The 23,339-nt window shown below is 53.4% G+C and overlaps 1 protein-coding gene across 1 annotated transcript in view; it reads right to left on the minus strand.

Annotated features, from left to right (window-relative positions):
• The window catches only part of EYS (eyes shut homolog), a 162,670-nt gene that overhangs the window by 88,163 nt on the left and 51,168 nt on the right, over positions 1–23,339 (minus strand). The window contains 6 exon segments of the mRNA XM_068153724.1: positions 1,107–1,180; positions 3,131–3,297; positions 6,864–7,003; positions 9,130–9,234; positions 17,668–17,827; positions 21,514–21,628. Coding sequence (XP_068009825.1) covers positions 1,107–1,180; positions 3,131–3,297; positions 6,864–7,003; positions 9,130–9,234; positions 17,668–17,827; positions 21,514–21,628 — 761 coding nt within the window.

Below are 23,339 nucleotides of genomic sequence, written 5' to 3' on the forward strand. Positions count from 1 at the left end.
AGAGGAGCAGGGAGGTTCTTGCAGCTGCTCCTTCCAAGGGCAGGGTTTGCTCTTTCAAGGGGTGGCCACCTGAGTGCTGGCAGCCTTGCAAGCTGCTGCCTGGAGTGTCCTGAGCAGGAGAGGCAGAGGGAGAGGAGCAGCTCCTGAAGCAGACAAGGAAAAGGCTTTTCTGTCCCATCAATCAAAGCTCTCAAATGCCACCTTGTGGGCAGCACCTTGGGGAGTCAGCAGCACAGGAGCAGAGAATTGCTTTGGCTGGGAAGAAACCTTGAAGATCATAGAGTCAATAAGGTTGGAAAAGACCTCAAGGATCATCAAGTCCAACCTGTCACCCAAGACCTCATGGCTACTAAACCATGGCACCAAGTGCCACATCCAATCCCCTCTTGAAACACCTCCAGGGATGGGGACTCCACCACCTCCCTGGGGCAGCACATTCCAATGGCCAACAACTCTCTCTGGGGAGAACTTTCTCCTCACCTCCAGCCTAAAACTTCCCCTGGCACAGCTTGAGACTGTGTCCTCTTGTTCTGGTGCTGCTTGCTAGAGAGAAGAGACCAACCCCCCACCTGGCTGCAACCTCCCTTCAGGGAGTTGCAGACAGCAAGAAGGTCTCCCCTGAGCCTCCTCTTCTCCAGGCTAAACACTCCAAGCTCCTCTCCTCACAGGGCTGTGCTCCAGACCCCTCCCCAGCTTTCTTGCCCTTCTCTGGACACATTCAAGTGTCTCAATGTCCTTCCTGAACTGAGGAGCCCAGAACCGGACACAGGACTCAAGGTGTGGCCTAACCAATGCAGAGCACAGGGCACAATGACTTCCCTGCTCCTGCTGGCCACACTCTTCCTGATGCAGGCCAGGATGCCATTGGCTTTCTTGGCCACCTGGGCACACTGCTGGCTCATGTTTAGGCAGCTATCAATCAGCACCCCCCAGGTCCCCTCTCCGTTTGGGAGCTCTCAGCCACTCTGACCCCAGCCTGTAGCTCTGCCTGGGGGTTGTTGCAGCACTTCGCACTTGGACTTGTTGAATGCCATCCCATTGGACTCTGCCCATCTGTCCAGTTGGTTGAGGTCCCTCTGCAGAGCCTTTTCTGCCCTCTAACTGACCAACATCTTCCCCTAACTTGTTGTCATCTGCATATTTACTGATGACTGACTCAATCCCCTCATCCAGATCATCACTGAAGATATTGAACAGGCTGGGGCCCCAGCACTGATCCCTGGGGGACACCACTGGTGCCTGGCTGCCAGCTGGCTGTGGCACCATTCCCCACCACTCTCTGGGCTCAGCCTCCAGCCAGTTCCTAATTCCATCACCTTGAAGGCCCTCTTTCCAAGCAAACCAACCCCTCTGGCTCCTACCCTTCTGTGATTCCTTTTGTCCTGTGCCAGGAGGGCCCAGAGCAGCACTGCAGCCTGGAGTTTGCTCTTTTAACAGCTGTGGATTTGGGGGCTCTTGTTTGTGGGGGTGGGTTTGGGATTTATTTGCATTAATGCTTTTTTTTTCCCCCTTTCATTTACTCAGAGCAGCCCAAGCAGTTTGACAGCAGTCACTCAACAGGCATTAAGTTTGTTTGCTACCTGTAGTAAAACCTTCACACCTCCCCCCCCCCCCCCCCCCCCCCAAAAGCACTGCAAGGTTATTTAGCTCCACTCCTGCTTTCTGCAGGCAGGCTGCTCCATGACTTAATACCCAGCTGCTCCCTAAGGATTTGTGACATACATTCACCTAGCTTCTGGGGCTGCAGCAACCAGCACAAAAAGCAATCTCTTTCCCTCTTTCTTTGGGTGGAAGGAGTCTATTACTGCTCCAGAGAGCTGTGTAGATCATGGTGCTGGCTTTATAGGGCCCTGCCAGCCAGGTCCTGCACTTCAATTGCCTCCTGGAGAGCAGGAGATGAATGAACTTGGAAATGGAAAATTAGATATCCAAAAAAAATAAGAAAAAGGAGCAATAATTCCACTGAAACAGCTTAATTTATCCAGCTGGGAGGGAATGGGGAGAGCCAGGGACAAAGAGCAGCTTGGAATGTGCTGAGGCTCTCAAGGCAGCTCAGTCGTATTCGCTCGCTGTGACCTGGCTGGGCACCCTGCAAAGGATCCACCAGCTGGGTGAGGGCAGCCCAGGTGCCCTTGGGGAGTTTGCAGATGGCACTCAGTTGGGTGGCAGTGGTGAGGGCAGGGAGGGACCTGGCCAGGCTGCAGCCATGGCTGAGGCCAGTGGGGTTGAGATGCAAAAACTGGCAGCACACCAACCCCAGGAAGGCTCCAGGCTGGGGCAGAGTGGCTGGAAAGTGCCCAGCAGGAAAGGGTGCCAGCAGCTGGGGATGAGCCAGGGGGTGCCCAGGTGGGCAAGGAGGCCACCAGCAGCCTGGCCTGGAGCAGCAGTGGTGTGGGCAGCAGGAGCAGGGCAGGGATTGTGCCCCCTGGGCTGGGCACTGGTCAGGTCACAGCTTGAGTGCTGGGGCTCAGTTCTGGGCTCTCACTCCCCGAAGGACACTGAGGACTGGAGCAGGTCCAGAGAAGGGCAACAGAGCTGGAGAAGGGTCTGGAGAAGAGGGCTGGGGGAGAAGCAGTTGAGGGAGCTGGGGGTGTTGAGTGTGGAGGAGAGGAGGCTGAGGGAGACCTCCTTGCTCTTTCCAGCTCCCCAAGAGCAGGCTGCAGGGAGCTGGGGGGTTGGGCTCTGCTCCCTAGTAGCTAATGTCAGGCCAAGAGGACATGGTCTTAACTTGCCCCAGGGGAGGGTTAGGTTGGATATGAGGAAGCAATTTTTTGCTGCAAGAGTGGTCAGGGACTGGCAGAGGCTGCCCAGGGAGGTGGTGGAGTCCCCATCCCTGGAGGTGTTCCAGACAGAGCAGATGTGGCACTTTGTGAAGCGGTTCAGTGGTGATGGAGGTGCTGGGTAGAAGGCTGGCCTGGATGATCTTAGAGATCTTTTCCAGCTCTAATGACTCTCTGATCCTATTGACTCTCTGGTGCTGCTCACTGAGCACAGGACCTATCTGACAGTTTTGCCAGCAGAGAAAAGCTCCAAATGTTTCTGCAGTAGCAGCTGCCTCTGGGTGGAGGAACACCTCCACAGGGAGCCAAGTCCTCTCTGGAAGCTCCTGGGGCAGGCATCCCATGGGTACCTGTATTGGTTGGTCTCATCCTCACAGGTGGCTCCATGCTGGCACTGGTTCTCTTCACAGTCATTGATGTTCTCCAGGCACCCTTGTCCTGTCCAGCCAGGAGCACAGACACAGTGAGCCCTCTGCTTCTCTTCCTCATAGAAGCAGCTCCCTCCATTTGCACACACCTGAGGCCAAGGAGGACAAAGACAGGAGGAGAATTTTCTTCAGGTGGTGAGGTTCATTCTTCCACAGAATCACAGAAGGCATCAGCAGGTTGGAAGGGGACCCTCCAAGGGCATCTTGGCCAACCCCCTGCACTCAGCAGGGACAGCTCCAGCCACAGCAGGCTGCCCAGGGACACAGCAAGGCTGAGCTTGGATGTTTGCAGGGATGGAGCCTCCACCACCTCCCTGGGCAGCCTGCTCCAGTGTCTGCCCCTCCCTCACTGTGCAGAACTCCCTCCTGATGTCCAACCTAACCCTGCCCTGCTCCACTTCCAAACCCTTGCCCCTCACCTATCCCCACAGCCCCTTCTGAGCAGTCCCTCCCCAGCCTGCCTGCAGCTCCCCTGCAGATATTGAACTGCAGCTCTGAGGCCTCTCTGGCTTCTCCTTGAATCTTTCAGGCATCCTATCTATGGCCAGGGATGAGCAGAACACTTCTGTGCAACCTGAAGAGAGGAAAAGATGACCAAAACTGGGCTGGAACAGCATTTCCAACCCCCCACCTTTTATCTTTTATTTGCCACTATTACTTAATATTTTCCTCTATTCTTCCAAAATAAAGAAAGAAACAAAAACCCAGGGAGGTGGTGGAGGCTCAGGGGTCTGGAACACAGCCCTGTGATGAGAGGCTGAGGGAGCTGGGGTTGCTTAGCCTGGAGGAGAGGAGGCTCAGGGGAGACCTTCTTGCTCTCTACAACTCCCTGAAGGGAGGTTGTAGCCAGGTGGGGGTTGGTCTCTTCTGCCAGGCAAGCAGCACCGGAACAAGAGGACACAGTCTGAAGCTGTGCCAGGGGAGGTTCAGGCTGGAGGTGAGAAGAAAGTTCTTCCCAGAGAGAGTTGTTGGGCATTGGAATGTGCTGCCCAGGGAGGTGGTGGAGTCCCCATCCCTGGAGGTGTTCAAGAGGGGATTGGATGTGGCACTTGGTGCCATGGTTTAGTTGTCATGAGGTGTTGGGTGACAGGTTGGACTTGATGATCTTTGATGAGCTTTGAGGTCTCTCCCAGCCTTGGTGATTCTGTGTCCAAAAGCTGCTTTCTTCACTTGGCTCTTTCTAGGCTCCCATTTCAGTATCTGAAGGGGGCCTACAGGAAGGCTGGGGAGGGACTGCTCAGGCTCTCAGGGAGTGATAGGAGTAGGGGGAATGGAATGAAGCTGGAGGTGGGGAGATTCAGGCTGGAGGTGAGGAGGAAGTTCTTCCCCCTGAGAGTGGTGAAGCCCTGAAATGAGTTGTCCAGGGAGGTGGTTGAGGCCCTGTCCCTGGAGGTGTTTAAGCCCAGGCTGGATGAGGCTCTCGCCAGGCTGATCTAGTGTGGGGTGTCCCTGCCCATGGCAGGGGGGTTGGAACTAGCTGATGCTTGTGGTCCCTTCCAACCCTGACTGATACTATGATGCTGTGATTGCATTTCCCTGAGCAGGGCAAAGCTGGGAGCCCACATTTTCATCTCCAAGCAGTTGTGCCTGGAAGATGAGCTGCTGCCTCACTTTGATGGAGTCTGAACCTCTTTCTAATGCCATCAAGATCTGTAATCATCACAGTTCTGGGCACAAATCCTCTAATGTTCATTTGGCTTTGATTAAGTCTTAAATTGACCATAAAATTAAGGTGACTTTTTTTTCTGGGCTCCACTTAGTGGATTTTAGCCTTGAGATCCTTTTACAGTAGGACAATGGCTTGGAAGGAAGTGATGCTCAGTGCCAAGGCAAAGAAAACTCTGTGCAATGGTCTGGAAATAGACAGCTTGGGATATTGTTTTTACCTCTTCCTCCTCTTTTTATTTGGTGTGCTGTCAGTGTTCCTGCAGGATTGTGTCCTGAGGTGGTTTGTGGGACATGATGGGGTTGAGGGAGTGAAGCATGAGGAGGACAGACTGAGATTGGAGATGAGGAAGAAATTCTTTGCAGTGAGGGTGGGGAGAGACTGGCACAGGCTGCCCAGGGAGGCTGGGGATGCCTCCTGCCTGGAGGTGTTCAAGGCCAGGCTGGATGAGGCCAAGCTGGGCTGGTGGGAGGAGTCCTTGCCCATGGCAGGGGGTTGGAGCCTGGAGAGGAGAAGGTTGAGAGGGGATCTGATCAATGATCTCAGTTGTCACTGCTGATCTTTCATCAGGGTGGAACCAAACCTGATGGGTTCAGTTTTGCTGTTGGGGAGGTAAAAATGTGGCAGCAGACACCAAAAGAAATAATGAAGAAAAGAAAGGAAGTTAAAGGCTGAGAGCCCTGGGGCTGAGAGCCTGGAGAGGAGAAGGCTGAGAGGGGATCTGAGCAATGCCTGTAAATATCTGAGGGGTGGGGGGCAAGAAGGGGCCAGGCTCTGGTCAGTGGTGTCCTGGGACAGGACAAGGGGCAGTGGACACCAGCTGGAAGCCAGGAGGTTCCACCTCAGCAGGAGGAGAAACTTCTGTGGTGTGAGGGTGCTGAGCCCTGGAGCAGGCTGCCCAGAGAGGCTGTGGACTCTCCTTCTCTGGAGTCATTCCACATCCACATGCCCTCCTGTGCAGGATGCTCCAGTTGGAGGTATCCCTGCTGCCTGCAGGGGGGTTTGGCAAGATGACCTTGGAGGGCCCCTTCCAACCCAATTCCATCTGTGAAACTATAAACATGCTCTAGAGGACCCTGGTTTGGCAAGGGGCTTGGAGACAACGATCTCCAGAGGCCCTTTCCTAGTTGATGATCCCCAGAGGCCCTTTCCAAGCACTGGGTGATGCCATGAAATGCCCAGACTGGGAACATCACTCACTTTTGGGTGTCCCTGTTAGACAGGGAAGAGAATGCTTTGACCAAGCACTGGTTAGGCCACACCTTGAGTCCTGTGTCCAGTTCTGGGCCCCTCAGGTTAGGCAAGATGTTGAGTTGCTGGAAGGTGTCCAGAGAATGGCAAGAAAGCTGGGGAGGGGTCTGGAGCACAGCCCTGTGAGGAGAGGCTGAGGGAGCTGGGGTTGCTTAGCCTGGAGAAGAGGAGGCTCAGGGGAGACCTTCTTGCTGTCTGCAACTCCCTGAAGGGAGGTTGTAGCCAGGTGGGGGTTGGTCTCTTCTGCCAGGCAAGCAGCACCAGAAGAAGAGGACACAGTCTCAAGCTGTGCCAGGGGAGGTTCAGGCTGCGGTGAGGAAGAAGTTCTTCCCAGCAAGAGAGATTGGCCATTGGAATGTGCTGCCCAGGGAGGTGGTGGAGTCCCCATCCCTGGAGGTGTTTAGGAAGAGCCTGGCTGAGGCACTTGGTGCCATGGTTTAGTTGATTAGATGGTGTTGGGTGATAGGTTGGACTTGATGATCTCTGAGGTCTCTTCCACCCTGGTTAATTCCATTCCATTCCATTCCATTCCATTCCATTCCATTCCATTCCATTCCATTCCATTCCATTCCATTCCATTCCATCCCATCCCATCCCATCCCATTCCATCCCATGTCAAGAAGGAGCAATGTGTTCAGGACACCCATAGGAAATGAGGATTCCTCTGCTCACTGCTCTTAGAGTAACTTCTTTGACTTTTCCCCAAAGCACTGGAGGGACTGCAGCACCTCAGCCTACCTCTGTGTCTGCAGGGCATGGAGCTAAACAGGAGTAATTAAACCCCTGAGCTGGATGCACACAGGCTGCTCCTGGGGCACAGCTGCTGTTGCAGAGCAGGCAGGCGTGGAGAGCCAGCTGACATCTCTCCCCTCCAGAACCTGCACCACAAAGAGAATCCTTGATCACAGCTCAGCCAGAGGCTTGGCAGCAGGGCTGTGGGCAGCAGACAGCACTCTGCCAGAGCAAGCTGCCAGCTTCATCTCCTAAAGAGAGTGGGATTGGATGTGGCACTTGGTGCCGTGGTTTAGCAGTCATGAGGTGTTGGGTGACAGGTTGGACTTGATGACCTTTGAGGTCTTTTCTAACCTTATTGATTCTATGAGAAGTGGGATTGTCCCCTTGCACCAGCACAGGTGAGGAAGTGACCTGCTCCAGAGCAGCTCTATGGGGAAGGAGCTGGGAGTGCTGGTGATCAGCAAGCTCCCCAAGGGCCAGCAGTGTGCCCTCATGGCCAAGGCCAATGGCATCCTGGGCTGTGTAGAATCACAGAATGGTTTGGGTTGGAAGGAACCTCCACAGCCCATCCAGTCCAACCCCCCTGCACTCAGCAGGTTCATCCTCAACCAGATCAGGTTGCCCAGAGCCCTGTCCAGCCTCACATTGAATATCTCCAGGGATGGATCCCCAACCACCTCCCTGGGCAACCTGATGCAGTGTTCCACCACCACCACTGTAAAGAGTTTGTTCCTCATCTCCAGTCTGGTGGATGTGGGGCAGGCTGTGGATGTGGTCTACCTGGACTTCAGCAAGGCCTTTGACACCATCCCCCACAGCAAACTCCTGGCCAAGCTGTCAGCCCCTGGCTTGGACAGCAGCACTCTGAGCTGGGTTAGGACCTGGCTGGAGGCTGAGCCCAGAGAGTGGTGGGGGAATGGTGCCACAGCCAGCTGGCAGCCAGGCACCAGTGGTGTCCCCCAGGGATCAGTGCTGGGCCCCAGCCTGTTCAATATCTTTATTGATGATCTGGAGGAGGGGATTGAGTCCAGCATCAGTAAATGTGCAGATGACAGCAAGTTAGGAGCAGATGTTGGTCAGTTAGAGGGCAGAAGGGCTCTGCAGAGGGACCTTGACCGACTGGACAGATGGGCAGAGTCCAATGGGATGGCATTCAACAAGTCCAAGTGCTGAGTGCTGCACTTTGGCTACGGCAACCCCATGCAGAGCTACAGGCTGGGGTCAGAGTGGCTGGAGAGCTCCCAAACAGAGAGGGACCTGGGGGTGCTGATTGACAGCTGCTTAAACACGAGCCAGCAGTGTGCCCAGGTGGCCAAGAAGGCCAATGGCATCCTGGCCTGCATCAGGAAAAATGTGGCCAGCAGGAGCAGGGAAGTCATTGTGCCCTGTGCTCAGCACTGGTTAGGCCACACCTTGAGTCCTGTGTCCAGGTCTGGGCCCCTCAGGTCAGGCAAGATGTTGAGTTGCTGGAAGGTGTCCAGAGAAGGGCAAGAAAGCTGGGGAGGGGTCTGGAGCACAGCCCTGTGAGGAGAGGCTGAGGGAGCTGGGGTTGCTTAGCCTGGAGAAGAGGAGGCTCAGGGGAGACCTTCTTGCTGTCTGCAACTCCCTGAAGGGAGGTTGTAGCCAGGTGGGGGTTGGTCTCTTCTCCCAGGCAAGCAGCCCCAGAACAAGAGGACACAGTCTCAGGCTGCACCAGGGGAGGTTTAGGCTGGAGATGAGGAGAAAGTTCTTCCCAGAGAGAGTTGTTAGCTATTGGAATGTGCTGCCCAGGGAGGTGGTGGAGTCCCCATCCCTGGAGGTGTTCAAGAGGGGACTGGATGTGGCACTTGGTGCCATGGTTTAGTCATGAGTTCTGTGGTGACAGGTTGGGCTTGATTTTTGAGGTCTCTTCCAACCTTAGTGATACTGTGATACTGTGAAGTTCCATCCTAACACCAGGAGGAAATTCTTTACTCTGAGGGTGATCAGACACTGGAGCAGGCTGCCCAGAGTGGCTGTGGAGCCTCCTACTCAGGAGTCATTCCAAACCCACCTGGATGTGTTCCTGTGCAATCTGGTCTAGGTGACCCTGCTCTGGCATGGGGGGTGGGGGGTTGGGCTGAATGATCTCCAGAGGTTCCCTTCCAACCTCCACCACTCTGCAACTCTTTGATTAAAAGGTTCACTGCCCACATGGTAAGATCCTGCTCTTTGGATGGGATTTCCTCCATGGTTGGGTGACATTTTCTTTCTCCTATTTAGAAGACACACCAAAGTTCTAAGGACTCACCTGGGGGGCAAATGCACTTGAAGTGACCTTCATAGTCAGCACAGGTCCCTCCATTTGCACATGAGCTGGAGCCACAGTTGCCAATCTGCATCTCACAGGATGCTCCTGGGGTTGAAAAGGAAAAACCAACCAAAACCCCTAAAGAAGGTGAAAAAATAATGCCATGGTCCTAAAAAAAAATCCCCCACAACACCAATCACAAATGATAATATTGTTGCTGTTAAGAACAAAACTATGGCTTGAAATCATCTTCTGGGGGTATCAGAGAGAATTTAAAGACTCAGAAGATCATAGAATGGTCTGGTTGGAAGAGGCCTCTGAGATCAGAGGAATTAGAGGACACAGCCTCAAGCTGTGCCAGGGGAGGTTCAGGCTAGAGGTGAGGAAGAAATTCTTCCCAGCAAGAGAGATTGGCCTTTGGGATGTGCTGTCCAGGGAGGTGGTGGAGTCCCCATCCCTGGAGGTGTTTAGGAAGAGCCTGGATGGGGTGCTTGGTGCCATGGTTTGGTTGATTAGATGGTGCTGGGTGATAGGTTGGACCTGATGATCTCTGAGGTCTCTTCCAACCTGGTCCAGTCCGGTCCATTCCATTCCATTCCATTCCATTCCATTCCATTCCATTCCATTCCATTCCATTCCATTCCATTCCATTCCACTCTACCCTATCCTATCCTCCAGTCCAACCAGCAACCCAACCCCACCATGGCCACTGAACCATGGCCCCTGGTGCCAGGGAGGGAGTGGAAGCCTCATCCCTGGAGGCTTTTTAAGGCCAGGCTGGAGGTGGCGCTGAGCAACCTGCTCTGGTGTGAGGTGTCCCTGCCCATGGCAGGGGGGTTGGAACTGGATGATCCTGGAGGTACCTTCTATTCAATTATTGACCTTCTTATTAGGAGTAGAATTAGTAGTATTATTAGCATTCTTCTCATTTTGATCATGAGTGTTATTGCTTATAGTATTAGTACAAATACAGACATCATTATGCTTACTAACAGCATTCTTGTCATTCTTCCTCTTAGCATTGTTGTAATTGTTATGAATAGAACAGAACAGAATAGTAGAATAGAATAGAATAGAATAGAATAGAATAGAATAGAATAGAATAGAATAGAATAGAATAGAATAGAATAGAATAGAATAGAAGAATATAACAGAATAAACCAGGTTGGAAAAGACCTTTGAGATCATCAAATCCAACCTATCGCCCAACACCATCTAATCAACTAAACCATGGCACCAAGTGCCTCATCCAGGCTCTTCCTAAACACCTCCAGGGATGGGGACTCCACCACCTCCCTGGGCAGCACATTCCAATGGCCAATCCCTCTTGCTGGGAAGAACTTCTTCCTGGCATCCAATCTAAACCTCATGCCCTTGGACTCTGCCCATCTGTCCAGCCTGGCAAGGTCTCTTGCAGAGCTCTCCTACCCTCTAACAGATCAACTCCTGCCCCCAGCTTGCTGTCATCTGCACATTTACTGCTGATGGACTCAATGCCCTCCTCCAGATCATCAATAAAGATATTGACCAGGCTGGGGCCCAGCACTGATCCCTGGGGCACACCACTGGTGCCTGGCTGCCAGCTGGCTGTGGCACCATTCCCCACCACTCTCTGGGCTCAGCCTCCAGCCAGTTCCTAACCCAGCTCAGAGTGCTGCTGTCCAAGCCAGAGGCTGACAGTTTGGCCAGGAGTTTGCTGTGGGGGACTGTGTCAAAGGCCTTGCTGAAGCCCAGGAGAATGCAACATCCTGGAAGGAGGATTTGGCTGTAAGGCCGAAATTGCTGCAGCAGCAGCAGCAGCTGTATCCTGCTTAGCTTCCCCCTTCCACACAGAGGTCAGGAAACCCCAGCACCACTCCAAGCTGATCTAACATTTATCAGGCTCTGCATCCTGCTGAGAAATGCATCCCTGATGGTATTACTATCTGATTAAGTGTTAAATGGGCATCAGGGGAGATCTCCACAGCAATCCACTCAGCTTTTTGTGCCTAATTATCACTTCAGAGCCAGCCAGGGCTGAAGCCTTGACACAGGCAGCACTGGGAGGGCTCCAGCCAGATTTTGGTGTGCAGTGAGCTGGGCTGGGAGGTTTGGTATCTGCCCCAGTTAGCAGGGACAAAGGTGTTCAGCAGCACATGAAATAGCCTCTTGCAGACTCTGCAGGGCTCCTCTGCCCCTTTCTTGCTCTCTGAGCAGTGAAGAGCTTCACACTGCTGCTTTCTCTGCTTTTGTATTTTCTAAAGTGGAAATAACACCACCAACACCAATAATAATACCACCAACACCTCCAAATCTGAGTGCCAGGTTCTGCACATTGGTCACAATAACCCCAGGCAGTGCTGCAGGCTGGGGTCAGAGTGGCTGGAGAGCAGCCAGGCAGAGAAGGACCTGGGGGTACTGTTTGGGAGTAGGCTGAACATGAGCCTGCAGTGTACCCAGGTGGCCAAGAAGGCCAATGGCATCCTGGCCTGCATCAGGAACAGTGTGGCCAGCAGGAGCAGGGAGGTCATTGTGCCCTGTGCTCAGCACTGGTTAGGCCACACCTTGAGTCCTGTGTCCAGTTCTGGGCCCCTCAGTCTTGCTCTCCACAACTACCTGAAGGGAGGTTGTAGCCAGGTGGGGTTTGGTCTCTTCTCCCAGGCAAGCAGCACCAGAACAAGAGGATATAATCTCATGCTGTGCCAGGGGAGGTTTAAGCAGGAGGTGAGGAGAAAGTTCTTCCCAGAGAGAGTTGTTGACCATTGGAATGTGCTGCCCAGGGAGGTGGTGGAGTCCCCATCCCTGGAGGTGTTCAAGAGGGGACTGGATGTGGCACTTGGTGCCATGGTTTATTAGTCATGAGGTGTTGGGTGACAGGCTGGACTTGCTGATCTCTGAGGTCATTTCCAACCTTTTTGATTCTATGAATTCTGAAGATGGATTCCTGCTCTTCTCAGTTAAATGTGGAGTTAAAATTTGGCCTCCTCCTTGTTTAGAGTGAAATGAATCCTTCAAAGACTCTCAGGACCAGTCCTTCCCCAAAGTCCCTCCACAGCTGCTGGTTTAGCTCAGAGACTTCAAGCTGAGCTCCTTTTCTTGTCTTTTCCCTGCAGAATGTCTTTAAATCCCTTTCAACTGTGTTTTACTAACCTTGGCTCTTCAATGCCTTCATGATTTGGGAACACACAGTGTGTCTTTTGACTACCTAATAGATTACATCTCCTTCCCTTCAGCTGCCTCCAGGATCTAGCTGCCAACCTGGCCTTAAAACCTCAGCCCTTGGCAAAGTCTCTGCCAGACCTCTATTTCAAGCAGTCTCTTGCTCTCTGCTGGGGAGTCTGTTTGTTTTGTTGCTGGTCCAAGTGGCCTTCTTGTGCCTCACTGAAAAATATGCTCCATAAACCAAACCCCTCCAGGACCCTAGAGGAACATGCAAATCTTTGCTTCATGCCTTGCAAAGAGGAATTTCTTCTGCTTTGATTCCATTGCACTCTTTTCCTTGCCTGGAGGGAGGCAATGACTCAAGACTTGGTTGGGCTGGGAAAGCTCTCTGAGATCATCCAGCCCAAACAGCAGCCCAACCCCACCATGGCCACCAAACCATGGCCCCAAGTGCCATGGCCACAGCTTGCTGGAACACCTCCAGGCATGGGGACTCCACCACCTCCCTGGGCAGCCTCTGCCAGTCCCTGACCACTCTGCCAGCAAAGAAATATGTGTCCATGGCAGCTGGGGACATGGTTTAGTGGCCATGGTGGTGTTGGGTTCACAGCTGGACTCAATGATCTTAGAGGGCTTTTTAACCCTTTGATTCCCTGCCCCATTCCACTGGAGGAGCATGGGTGCTGGCCATGTCCTGGTTAGCTGCCTACCAAGGTTAGAAGCTTCCATCAGTGTCTTCTGAAGAACAAAATCACTCCAAAATATAGATTTCAACAGCTGGAAGACTTTCAATTCCACCATGGCTTTGGCTCAGCAGTATAAATGGAGTCTCAACCAGCTGGTGAAAGACACAGCAACTTGCATAGCCCATACCTATGATTCTGTGATGCTTGCTTCTGCAGGACATAAATTGTCATGGCCTAAAAAATACCTCCTGCAGAAGACCTCCACAGTACAATACTGCAAGGGGCACCCAAGTCTCCTTATAGTCTTATCCCACATACCTGCAGAAATCAGCAGCCCTGCCTCATAGAATCAATAAGGCTGGAAAAGATCTCAAAGATTATCAAGACCAATCTGTCACCCAACACCTCAGCAACTGAACCATGGCACCAAGTGCTACATCCAATCCCCTCTTGAACACCTCCAGGGATGATGACTCCACCACCTCCCTGGGCAGCACATTCCAATGGCCAATCTTTCTTGCTGGGAACAATGTCTTCCTATCAACCAGCCTAAACCTCCCCTGGCACAGCTTGAGACTGTGTCCTCTTGTTCTGGTGCTGCTTGCCTGGCAGAAGAGACCAAGCCCCACCTGGCTACAGCCTCCCTTCTGGGAGTTGGAGACAGCAAGAAGGTCTCCCCTGAGCCTCCTCTTCTCCAGGCTAAGCAACCCCAGCTCCCTCAGCCTCTCCTCACAGGGCTGTGCTCCAGACCCCTCCCCAGCTTTCTTGCCCTTCTCTGGACACCTTCCAGCAACTCAACATCTTTCCTGAACTGAGGGGTCCAGAACTGGACACAGGACTCAAGGTGTGGCCTAACCAGTGCTGAGCACAGGGCACAATGACTTCCCTGCTCCTCCTGGCCACACTGCTCCTGATGCAGGCCAGGATGCCATTGGCCTTCTTGGCCACCTGGTGTGGTGGTTTAGACTGGGCGCTGGCCTGGATGCCACTGCACAGAGAACACCTGGGAGGTCCCGAGGGGTGGGCCCAGCCCAGGGGGTGGTCACAGGAAACCAGGTATTTCAATCCCACAATGCCCTGCTCCCCTATAAAATGCCCATGCGGGGTCTTCACTTCCTCTTTAATCCCCAGCTGCAGCCTAGGTAAAATGGCGTGAGCCACCTCCCTTGGGCCTGCCCAGACCCAAGGCTGGGTTGGGGGTTAGGGTTAGGGAGGAAAGAGCCCTGGGGCGGGGTTTGGGTGTACCCCCAGGTGGGGATGGGATGTTCTTGGGTATGTTGTGGGATCTCTCTCTTTTTGTCACGGTGCTTGTGGTTCTTTGTAAAGCTTTCATTGGTGGGTTTTTTATTGTTTTTCTATTTAAACTTTCCATCACTTTTGCAATCCCTTTGTCTGAGTCGTTGTTTCTGCCCTGTGGTGGGGAGGGGATCTGCCCCTACTCATTACACCTGGGCACACTGCAGGCTCATGTTCAGCCCACTCTCAACCAGTTCCTCCAGGTCCCTCTCTGCCTGGCTGCTCTCAGCCACTCTGACCCCAGCCTGTAGCACCGCCTGGGGTTGTTGTGGCCTAGGTGTAGAACCTGGCTTTATACTCTTTTCCCATGTACCTGTAGAAACCAGCAGCCCTGCCCCAGCTCAATCAAACATTAAGAGGGGAAAAAAAGAAAACAATTATGGATAAATCCATGAATGATCTTCAGGAGTCTTCCAAAAGGAAAGCTGAAGGTGAGGAATTGAAGTATTTGTTTTACATTCTGGTGGGTAGCTTGCTTGGGGTGCAGTTCAATTAGCAGCATTAAGATCCTTTTAATTAAAGGACTTTTCTATCAGCCAAATCAAGTCCTTACGTGCCCAATAAATTCCTTCCAATGTGATTGCTCTGCATACAAGGAGAGATAGCAATTAATTAGAGGCAGCTTCCTCAAGGACAACAGAATCACAGAATCACCAAGGTTGAAAGAGACCTCAAAGATCACCAAGTCCAACCTGTCACCACAGACCTCATGGCTATTAAACCATGGCACCAAGTGCCACGTCCAATCCCCTCTTGAACACCTCCAGGGATGGGGACTCCACCACCTCCCTGGGCAGTACATTCCAATGGCCAACAACTCTCTCTGGGAAGAACTTCTTCCTAACATCCAGCCTAAACCTCCCCTGGCACAGCTTGAGACTGTGTCCTCTTGTTCTGGTGCTGATTTCCTGGCAGAAGAGACCAACCCCCACCTGGCTACAGCCTCCCTTCAGGGTCAGCAGGAGCAGGGAATTCATTGTGCCCTGTGCTCAGCACTGCTCAGGCCACACCTTGAGTCCTGTGTCCAGTTCTGGGCCACTCAGTTTAGGAAAGATGTTGAGTTGCTGGAAGGTGTCCAGAGAAAGGCAACAAAGCTGGGGAAGGGTCTGGAGCACAGCCCTGTGAGGAGAGGCTGAGGGAGCTGGGGTTGCTTAGCCTGCAGAAGTGGAGGTTCAGGGGAGACCTTATAGAATCACAGAATCAACAAGGTTGGAAAAGACCTCAAGGATCATCAAGTCCATCCTGTCATCCAAGACCTCATGACTACTAGACCATGGCACCAAGTGCCATATCCAATCCCCTCTTGAACATGTGCTCTCTACAGCTCCCTGAAGGGAGGTTGTAGCCAGGTGGGGGTTGGTCTCTTCTCCCAGGCAACCAGCACCAGAACAAGAGGACACAGTCTCAAGCTGTGCCAGTGGAGGTTTAGGCTGGAGGTGAGGAGAAAGTTCTCCTCAGAGAGAGTTGTTGGCCATTGGAATGTGCTGCCCAGGGAGGTGGTGGAGTCCCCATCCCTGGAGGTGTTCAAGAGGGGAGTGGACGTGGCATTTGGTGCCATGGTTTAGTAGCCAGGAGGTGTTGGGTGACAGGTTGGACTTGCTGATCATAGAATCAATGAGGTTGGAAGAGATCTCAAAGATCATCAAGTCCAACCTGTCACCTGAGCATCCTTGAGGCCTTTTCCAACCTAAGTGATTCTATGAGAAGAGAAGGCTGAGAGGAGGTTTTATGGATGTTTACAAATATCTGCATTGTGGATGTCAAGATAAATCATGGCATCACAGAGTTGTTTGGGTTGGAAAAGCCCTCTGAGATCATCCAGTCCAACCAGCAACCCAACCCCACCATGGCCACCAAACCATGGACCCAACTTTCTGGAACCCCTCCATGGATGGGGACTCCACCACCTCCCTGGGCAGCCTCTGCCAGCCCCTGACCACTCTTGCAGCAAAGATATTTCTCCTCCTCTCCAATCTAACCCTCCCCTGGCACTATTTTCCCCATTCTCAATGGTGGCAAGGGACAGGACACGGGGCAAAGGGCACACAGTTGAACCCAGGAAGCTCCAATTCAACATGAAGTACAACAACTTTGCTGTGAGGGTGCTGAGCCCTGGAGCAGGCTGCCCAGAGAGGTTGTGGAGTCTTCTTCTTTGGAGACTTTGCAGCCCCAGCTGGCTGTGTTCTGTGTGCCCTGCCCTGGGTGCCCTGCTCTGGCAGGGGGCTGGAGTTGATCTCCAGAGGTCCCTTCCAGCCCCTGGCAGTCTGTGATTCTGTGAAAAGCTTTTTCCTCCTTTTTAAAACCCCAGTTCACCTTTGCACAGCTGAGCATGGTACATCATGTCATGTTTTGCTTTTCCCCTCAGATAAATCTGCTCCAGGGATGATTTCCACATTAATGCAGAGGCTGCAGCTGTAAGTGTGGAGCATTTACAAACACAATTAGCAACCATTAGCTGCGAGGCCGCCGTGGCTCTCTCTGCTTGCAGATGTTTGTCAGCTCTGAGTCAGGGAAGCAGGCCAAAAATGCCACTGCTTTAACAAGGCCTAGGGCTGGATCCTGCCCTTGGCTCCCACTCTGCACCCAGCCCAGATCTGTGCTTGGGCAAGCCTGGGTGGAAGGAGCAGGGAGGTCATTGTGCCCTGTGCTCAGCACTGCTCAGGCCACACCTTGAGTCCTGTGTCCAGTTCTGGGCCCCTCAGGTTAGGCAAGATGTTGAGTTGCTGGAAGGTGTCCAGAGAAGGGCAAGAAAGCTGGGGAGGGGTCTGGAGCACAGCCCTGTGAGGAGAGGCTGAGGGAGCTGGGGTTGCTTAGCCTGGAGATGAGGAGGCTCAGGGGAGACCTTATGGAATCATAGAATCAACAAGGTTGGAAAAGACCTCAAGGATCATCAAGCCCAACCTGTCACCCAACACCTCATGACTACTAGACCATGGCACCAAGTGCCACATCCAATCCCCTCTTCAACACTTGCTCTCTACAGCTCCCTGAAGGGAGGTTGTAGCCAAGTGGGGGATGGTCTCTTCTCCCAGGCAAGCAGCACCAGAAGAAGAGGACACAGTCTCAAGCTGTGCCAGGGGAGGTTTAGGCTGGGGGTGAGGAGAAAGTTCTTCCTAGAGAGAGTTGTTGGCCATTGGGATGTGCTGCCCAGGGAGGCGGTGGAGTCCCCATCCCTGGAGGAGTTCCAGAGGGGATTGGATGTGGCACTTGGTGCCATGGTTTAGTAGTCATGAGGTGCTGAGTGACAGGTTGGGCTTGATGATCCTTGAGGTCTCTTCCAACCTTATTGATTCTATGACTCTGTGACTCCCCCAAACACTTTCCTATTCCTTATCTTTGATAGCTCAGCATTCCTGGACTTGAGTTTGAATAGCAATGAAGCCAGCAAGGTCTGCCTGAGCTGCAGAGCCCTTACCTGTGAGGTTGTAGGGGCAGAGGCACCGAAGCAGAGGTTGCTCTCCTGGCTGGCTCACGTCGATGCAAGTGGCTCCATCAGCACAGGGGTTTGGGTGGATCAGACAGGCGTTGGCAGCCAGCTGGCACAACTCCCCTGTCCATCCTGCTGCACAGAGGCACTGCACATCACCAGCACACCAACAAGCAGCAGCACAACAGCCACAGAGGAGACAAGAAATGGACAGGGTGAAAGGATGCAGAGATGTTGGGGAATCATAGAATGCATCTGGTTGGAAGGGACCTTCGGTGGTCCCCTAGTGGAAGCCTCCTGCAGTAAGCAGGAACATCCCCAACTAGAGCAGGGTGCTCACAGTCCCATCAACCCTGACCTTGGATGTCTCCAGGGATGGGGCCTTCACTGCCTCCTTGTTCCAGTGTTCCAACATCCCTCCCAGAACATCTCCCTAAAGTCCATCCTAACTCTACCATGCTCCAGTTTAAAACCACTGCCCCTTTGCCCTGCTGCTACCAGCCCCTGAAAAAAGTCCCTCCCCAGCTTTCCTGTAGCCTATTTCAGGGACTGAAAGGCTGCTCTAGGGTGTCCCTGGAGCCTTCTCTTCTCCAGGCTGAGCAGCCCCAGCTCTTTCAGCCTGTCCTCATGCAATAGATTCTCCAGCCTCTGATCATTTTTGCCCTGCAGAAGAGGAGGCTGAGGGAGACCTCATTGCTCTGCACAGCTCCCTGAGAGGAGGCTGCAGTGAGGTGGGGGTTGAGATCTGCTCCCTAGTCTCAGATGACAGAGGAAATGGCCTGGAGCTGTGACAGGGGAGGGTTGGGTTGGAGAGAAGGAAAAATTTCCTTGCTGCCAGCATGGTCAGGGGCTGGCACAGGCTGCCCAGGGCGGTGGTGGAGTCCCCATGCCTGGAGGTGTTCCAGCAAGCTGTGGCCATGGCACTTGGGGCCATAGTTCAGTGGCCATGGTGGGGTTGGGGTTGCTGGTTGGGCTGGATGATCTCAGAGAGCTTTTTTGCAACCCTGATGATTCCCTGAGCAGGGACCAGTCACTGATGTTGATCTCAAGTTGGTTTTCATTGCATTCCCCCTCTCTTCATTACAACTGCCCCCTAACTCCTGTGGCCTACCCAGCAGCCCTGATCAGATTTGCATATCATCAACTACACTGCCATTTGGAAGCAAACCAACTCTCCTGTCTCAAAGCTCCTGATTGGCTGCACCCATTAAAGTGCCACCAACACCTAGGATCATTTCTCCCCCTCCTTCCTCTCTCCCCCCCCTCCCCCCTTAGAACTGAACTCGCTCCACTAAGTGATTTATTCTGCTTAATGAGCGAAGTGCAGCAGAGAATCCTTCCCCATCACTATCTGTCAGGTCATCTCATTAAACCTGCTTTGTCTGCTGTGATCTGTGTTCATTAAGTGGAATTAATTACACAGCTACCCTCTGTTTTCCTATTGATAAATCCCTTTCTCAATGTATACACACGTCCTGAGCGTGGCTCCCAGGAGGATGGGCCGCGGGGGAAGGCACAAAGGAAGTGATTTGTTGTAACTGCAGCTGTGCCCTGCAATGAGAGGCAGGGGAACTGAGAGATGAAAATGTGAAATATGAAGAGGATGGAACAGGAGGGAAAAGTCCATTTCCTAAGGAGTGACATTCCCCCCTGCACCTGACCCAACAGAACAGGACAGAAAAGGACAGGACAGAACAGAACAGGACAGGACAGAACAGGACAGGACAGGACAGGACAGGACAGAATTAACCAGGCTGGAAGAGACCTTCAAGATCATCGTGTCCAACCCATCAACCAATCCAACCCAACTAACCCATGGCACCAAGCACCCCATCAAGTCTCCTCCTGAACACCTCCAGTGATGGTGACTCCACCACCTCCCCAGGCAGCACATTCCAATGGGCAATCACTCTCTCTGTATAGAACTTCTTCCTCACCTCCAGCCTAAACCTCCCCTGGCACAGCTTCAGACTGTGTACTCTTGTTCTGGGGCTGGCTGCCTGGGAGATGAGAGCAACCCCCACCTGGCTACAACCTTCCTTTAGGTAGTTGTAGAGTGCAATAAGGTCACCTCTGAGTCTCCTCCTCTCCAGTCTAAGCAACCCCAGCTCCCTCAGCCTCTCCTCACAGGGCTGTGCTCCAGACCCCTCCTCAGCTTTGTTGCCCTTCTCTGGACTCATTCCAGCAACTCAACATCTTTCCTAACCTGAGGGGCCCAGAACTGGACACAGGACTCAAGGTGTGGCCTAACCAGTGCTGAGCACAGGGCACAATGACTTCCTTGCTCCTGCTGGCCACACTCTTCCTGATGCAGGCCAGGATGCCATTGGCCTTCTTGGCCACCTGGGCACACTGCTGGCTCATGTTCAGCCTACTCTCAACCAGTACCCCCAGGTCCCTCTCTGCCTGGCTGCTCTCAGCCACTCTGACCCCAGCCTGTAGCACTGCCTGGGGTTGTTGTGGCCAATGTGCAGAACCTGGCACTTGGATGTGTTCAATCTTATGCTGTTGGAAACAGCTTCCCATAGCTAAGCATTGCTATGGACAAGGGAGGGGATTCTGCCCCTCTGCTCTGCTCAGACCCCACCTGCAGCACTGCCTCAAGTTCTGGGGCCCCCAGCACAAGAGGGACTTGGAGCTGCTGGAGAAGCTCCACAGGAGGTCACAAAGGTGATCAGATGGCTGGAGAACCTCCTCAATGGGGACAGACTGTGCAGGCTGGAAAAGAGAAGGCTCCAGGCAGACCTCAGAGCAGCCTTCCAGTACCTGAAGGGCTCCAGGAGAGGTAGGGAGGGACTTTGGACAAGGGCTGGCAGTGCCAGGATGAGGGACAATGGATTTGTGCTGGGAGAGGGCAGATTGACACTGGAGATGAGGAAGAAATTGGTGGCAGTGAGAGTGGGGAGACACTGGCACAAGTTGCCCAGGGAGGCTGTGGATGTCCCCTGCCTGGAGGTGCTCAAGGCCAGGCTGGATGAGGCAACCTGCTGTGATGCATCTGCCCATAGCTGAAGAGTTGGATCTCGACCTCAGAGGTCCTTTCCAACCCAATCCATTCCATGGCTCCCTGAGGTGCCTTCCCAACATTCAGATTCCCTAAACAGCCTACAAGAAAGCTGGGGTGGGGGTGCTTCTGAGAAGGGTCTGTAGGGATGGAAGGAGGGGCAATGGCTTTGGGCTGGAAGCATGGATAGCAGCTTTGGAGCATGAATAGTTCCACATTCCTTTTACTGCAAGGATACTCTTTGGTCCCTGTAACACAGCACAGAAGTGTCTCAGCAGAGAAGCAATAACAAAATCCCCAGTGCCTTCCATTGGCTCATTGATGGAAGCAAGGAAAACACCTCCAGGTCTACCTCCCTCTTGTCTCTCAGGGCAGTGACTGCAGCCCAGGCTCTGCTGCTCTGAAGCTCTCAGGCTTCATAGAATCAATAAGGTTGGAAGAGACCTCAGAGATCATCAAGTCCAACCTGTCACCCAACACCTCATGACTACTAAACCATGGCTCCAAGTGCCACATCAATCCCCTCTTGAACACCTCCAGGGATGGGGACTCCACCACCTCCCTGGGCAGCACATTCCAATGGCCAATTTCTCTTGCTGGGAAGAACTTCCTCCTCACCTCCAGCCTGAACCTCCCCTGGCACAGCTTGAGGCTGTGTCCTCTTGTTCTGGTGCTGGTTGCCTGGGAGAAGAGACCAACCCCCTCCTGGCTACAACCTCCCTTCAGGTAGTGGTAGCGAGCAATGAGGTCTCCCCTGAGCCTCCTCTTCACCAGGTTAGGCTCCAAGCTTTGGAGGGCTGAAGGAGCCGAGCACGGGTGGAATGACTTACAGTGAAGCCGCCAGGGGCACTGAGGCACACTCCTTGGTGCCGGCAGCCGAGGCGGAGCAGCACACAGCAGTGGATGGGTTCCTGGCAGGGTGTCCCGGGGAAGCCTGGAGTGCAGCTGCAAGCACACCGCGGGGGTTGGGGGGGTTGTCGGTTAGGGCCCTGCCCGAGCAAACCCAGCTCAGTGCACTGTGCTGCTTGCTACCGTCCCAGGCAGCTCTCCTCTGGCAGCAACAGCACAGAGCTCGCAGGTGAGGTAGAGATAAATAGAGCATTGCTGCCAAGCCATTAAAAATCCAGTTGCATCATTCTGCACCCCAAACCAACCCACCCAAACCTCCAACCCCACCCTGACCCAGCAAACCCCAACCCCAACAAACCCAAACCCCCAACCCAACCCCACCCCACCCAACAAACCCCAACTCCAACAAACCCAACCCACCCAAACCCCCAAACCAACCCCACCCCAACCCAAACCCCCACCCTGACCCAACAAAACCCCAAACCACAAAACCCCACCCCAACAAACCCCAACCCAACAAACTCCAATCCAACCAAACCCCAACACAACCAAACCCCAACCCATCCCAACAAAACTCCACCCCAAGCAAAACCAACCCCCAGCCCAACCCAACCAACCCCCAACCTCAACCCAACCAACCCCCAACCTCAACCCAACCAACCCCCAACCCAACCAAACCCCCAACCCAACCAGACCCCAACCCCAACCCAACCAACCCCCAACCCAACCAAACCCCCAACCCAACCAAACCCCCAACCCATCCCAACCAAGCCTCCAACCCAACCCATTCCAACCCAACCCCCCACCCAACCAAACGCCTACCCATCCCAACCAAACCCCCAATCCAACCCCAACCCATCCCAACCAAACTCCCAACCCAACCGAACCCCAACCCATCCCAACCCAACCCCAACCCATCCCAACCAAACCCCCAACCCAACCAAACCCCCAACCCAGCCCAACCAAACCCCCAACTCAACCAACTCCCAACCCAGCCCAACCAAACCCCCAACTCAACCAACCCCCAACCCAGCCCAACCAAACCCCCAACTCAACCAACTCCCAACCCAGCTCAACCAAACCCCCAACTCAACCAACCCCCAACCCAGCCCAACCAAACCCCCAACTCAACCAACCCCCAACCCAGCCCAACCAAACCCCCACCCCAACCAACCTCCAACCCAGCCCAACCAAACCCCCAACCCAACCAACCCCCAACCCAGCCCAACCAAACCCCCAACTCAACCAACCCCCAACCCAGCCCAACCAAACCCCCAACCCAACCAAACTCCAACCCATCCCAACCAAACCCCAACCCATCCCAACCAAACCCCAACCCATCCCAACCAAGCCCCCATCCCAACCAACCCCCAACCCAACCAAACCCCAACCCATCCCAACCAAGCCCCCATCCCAACCAACCCCCAACCCAACCAAACCCCAACCCATCCCAACCAAGCCCCCATCCCAACCAAACCCCCAACCCCACCAACCCCCAACCCAGCCCAACCAAACCCCCCAACCCCAACCAAAAAAATTGATGCTTTCAATGATAACAACCTGGGGATAAAATGTGCCATTAAAATGATCAAGAAAGTTGCTATTAATAACTTTTAATAATAGCCACCTGGAGAATCACTCTTGATGATATTAAAAGCAGAAATCTAGAGAGCCACTATTAATGACTTTAATAATGGCAATCCAGAAAGCCACTATTAATGATTTTAGTAACAGACATCTGGATGATGACTCTTAATGATTTTAATAGTAGACATTTAGAGAGCCACTATTAATGACTTTAATCATG

The sequence above is a fragment of the Melanerpes formicivorus genome, unplaced genomic scaffold, assembly GCF_026170545.1.
Source record: "Melanerpes formicivorus ecotype bairdi unplaced genomic scaffold, bMelFor1.0.p_v2 SCAF_26, whole genome shotgun sequence".
Taxonomy (NCBI): Eukaryota; Metazoa; Chordata; class Aves; order Piciformes; family Picidae; genus Melanerpes; species Melanerpes formicivorus.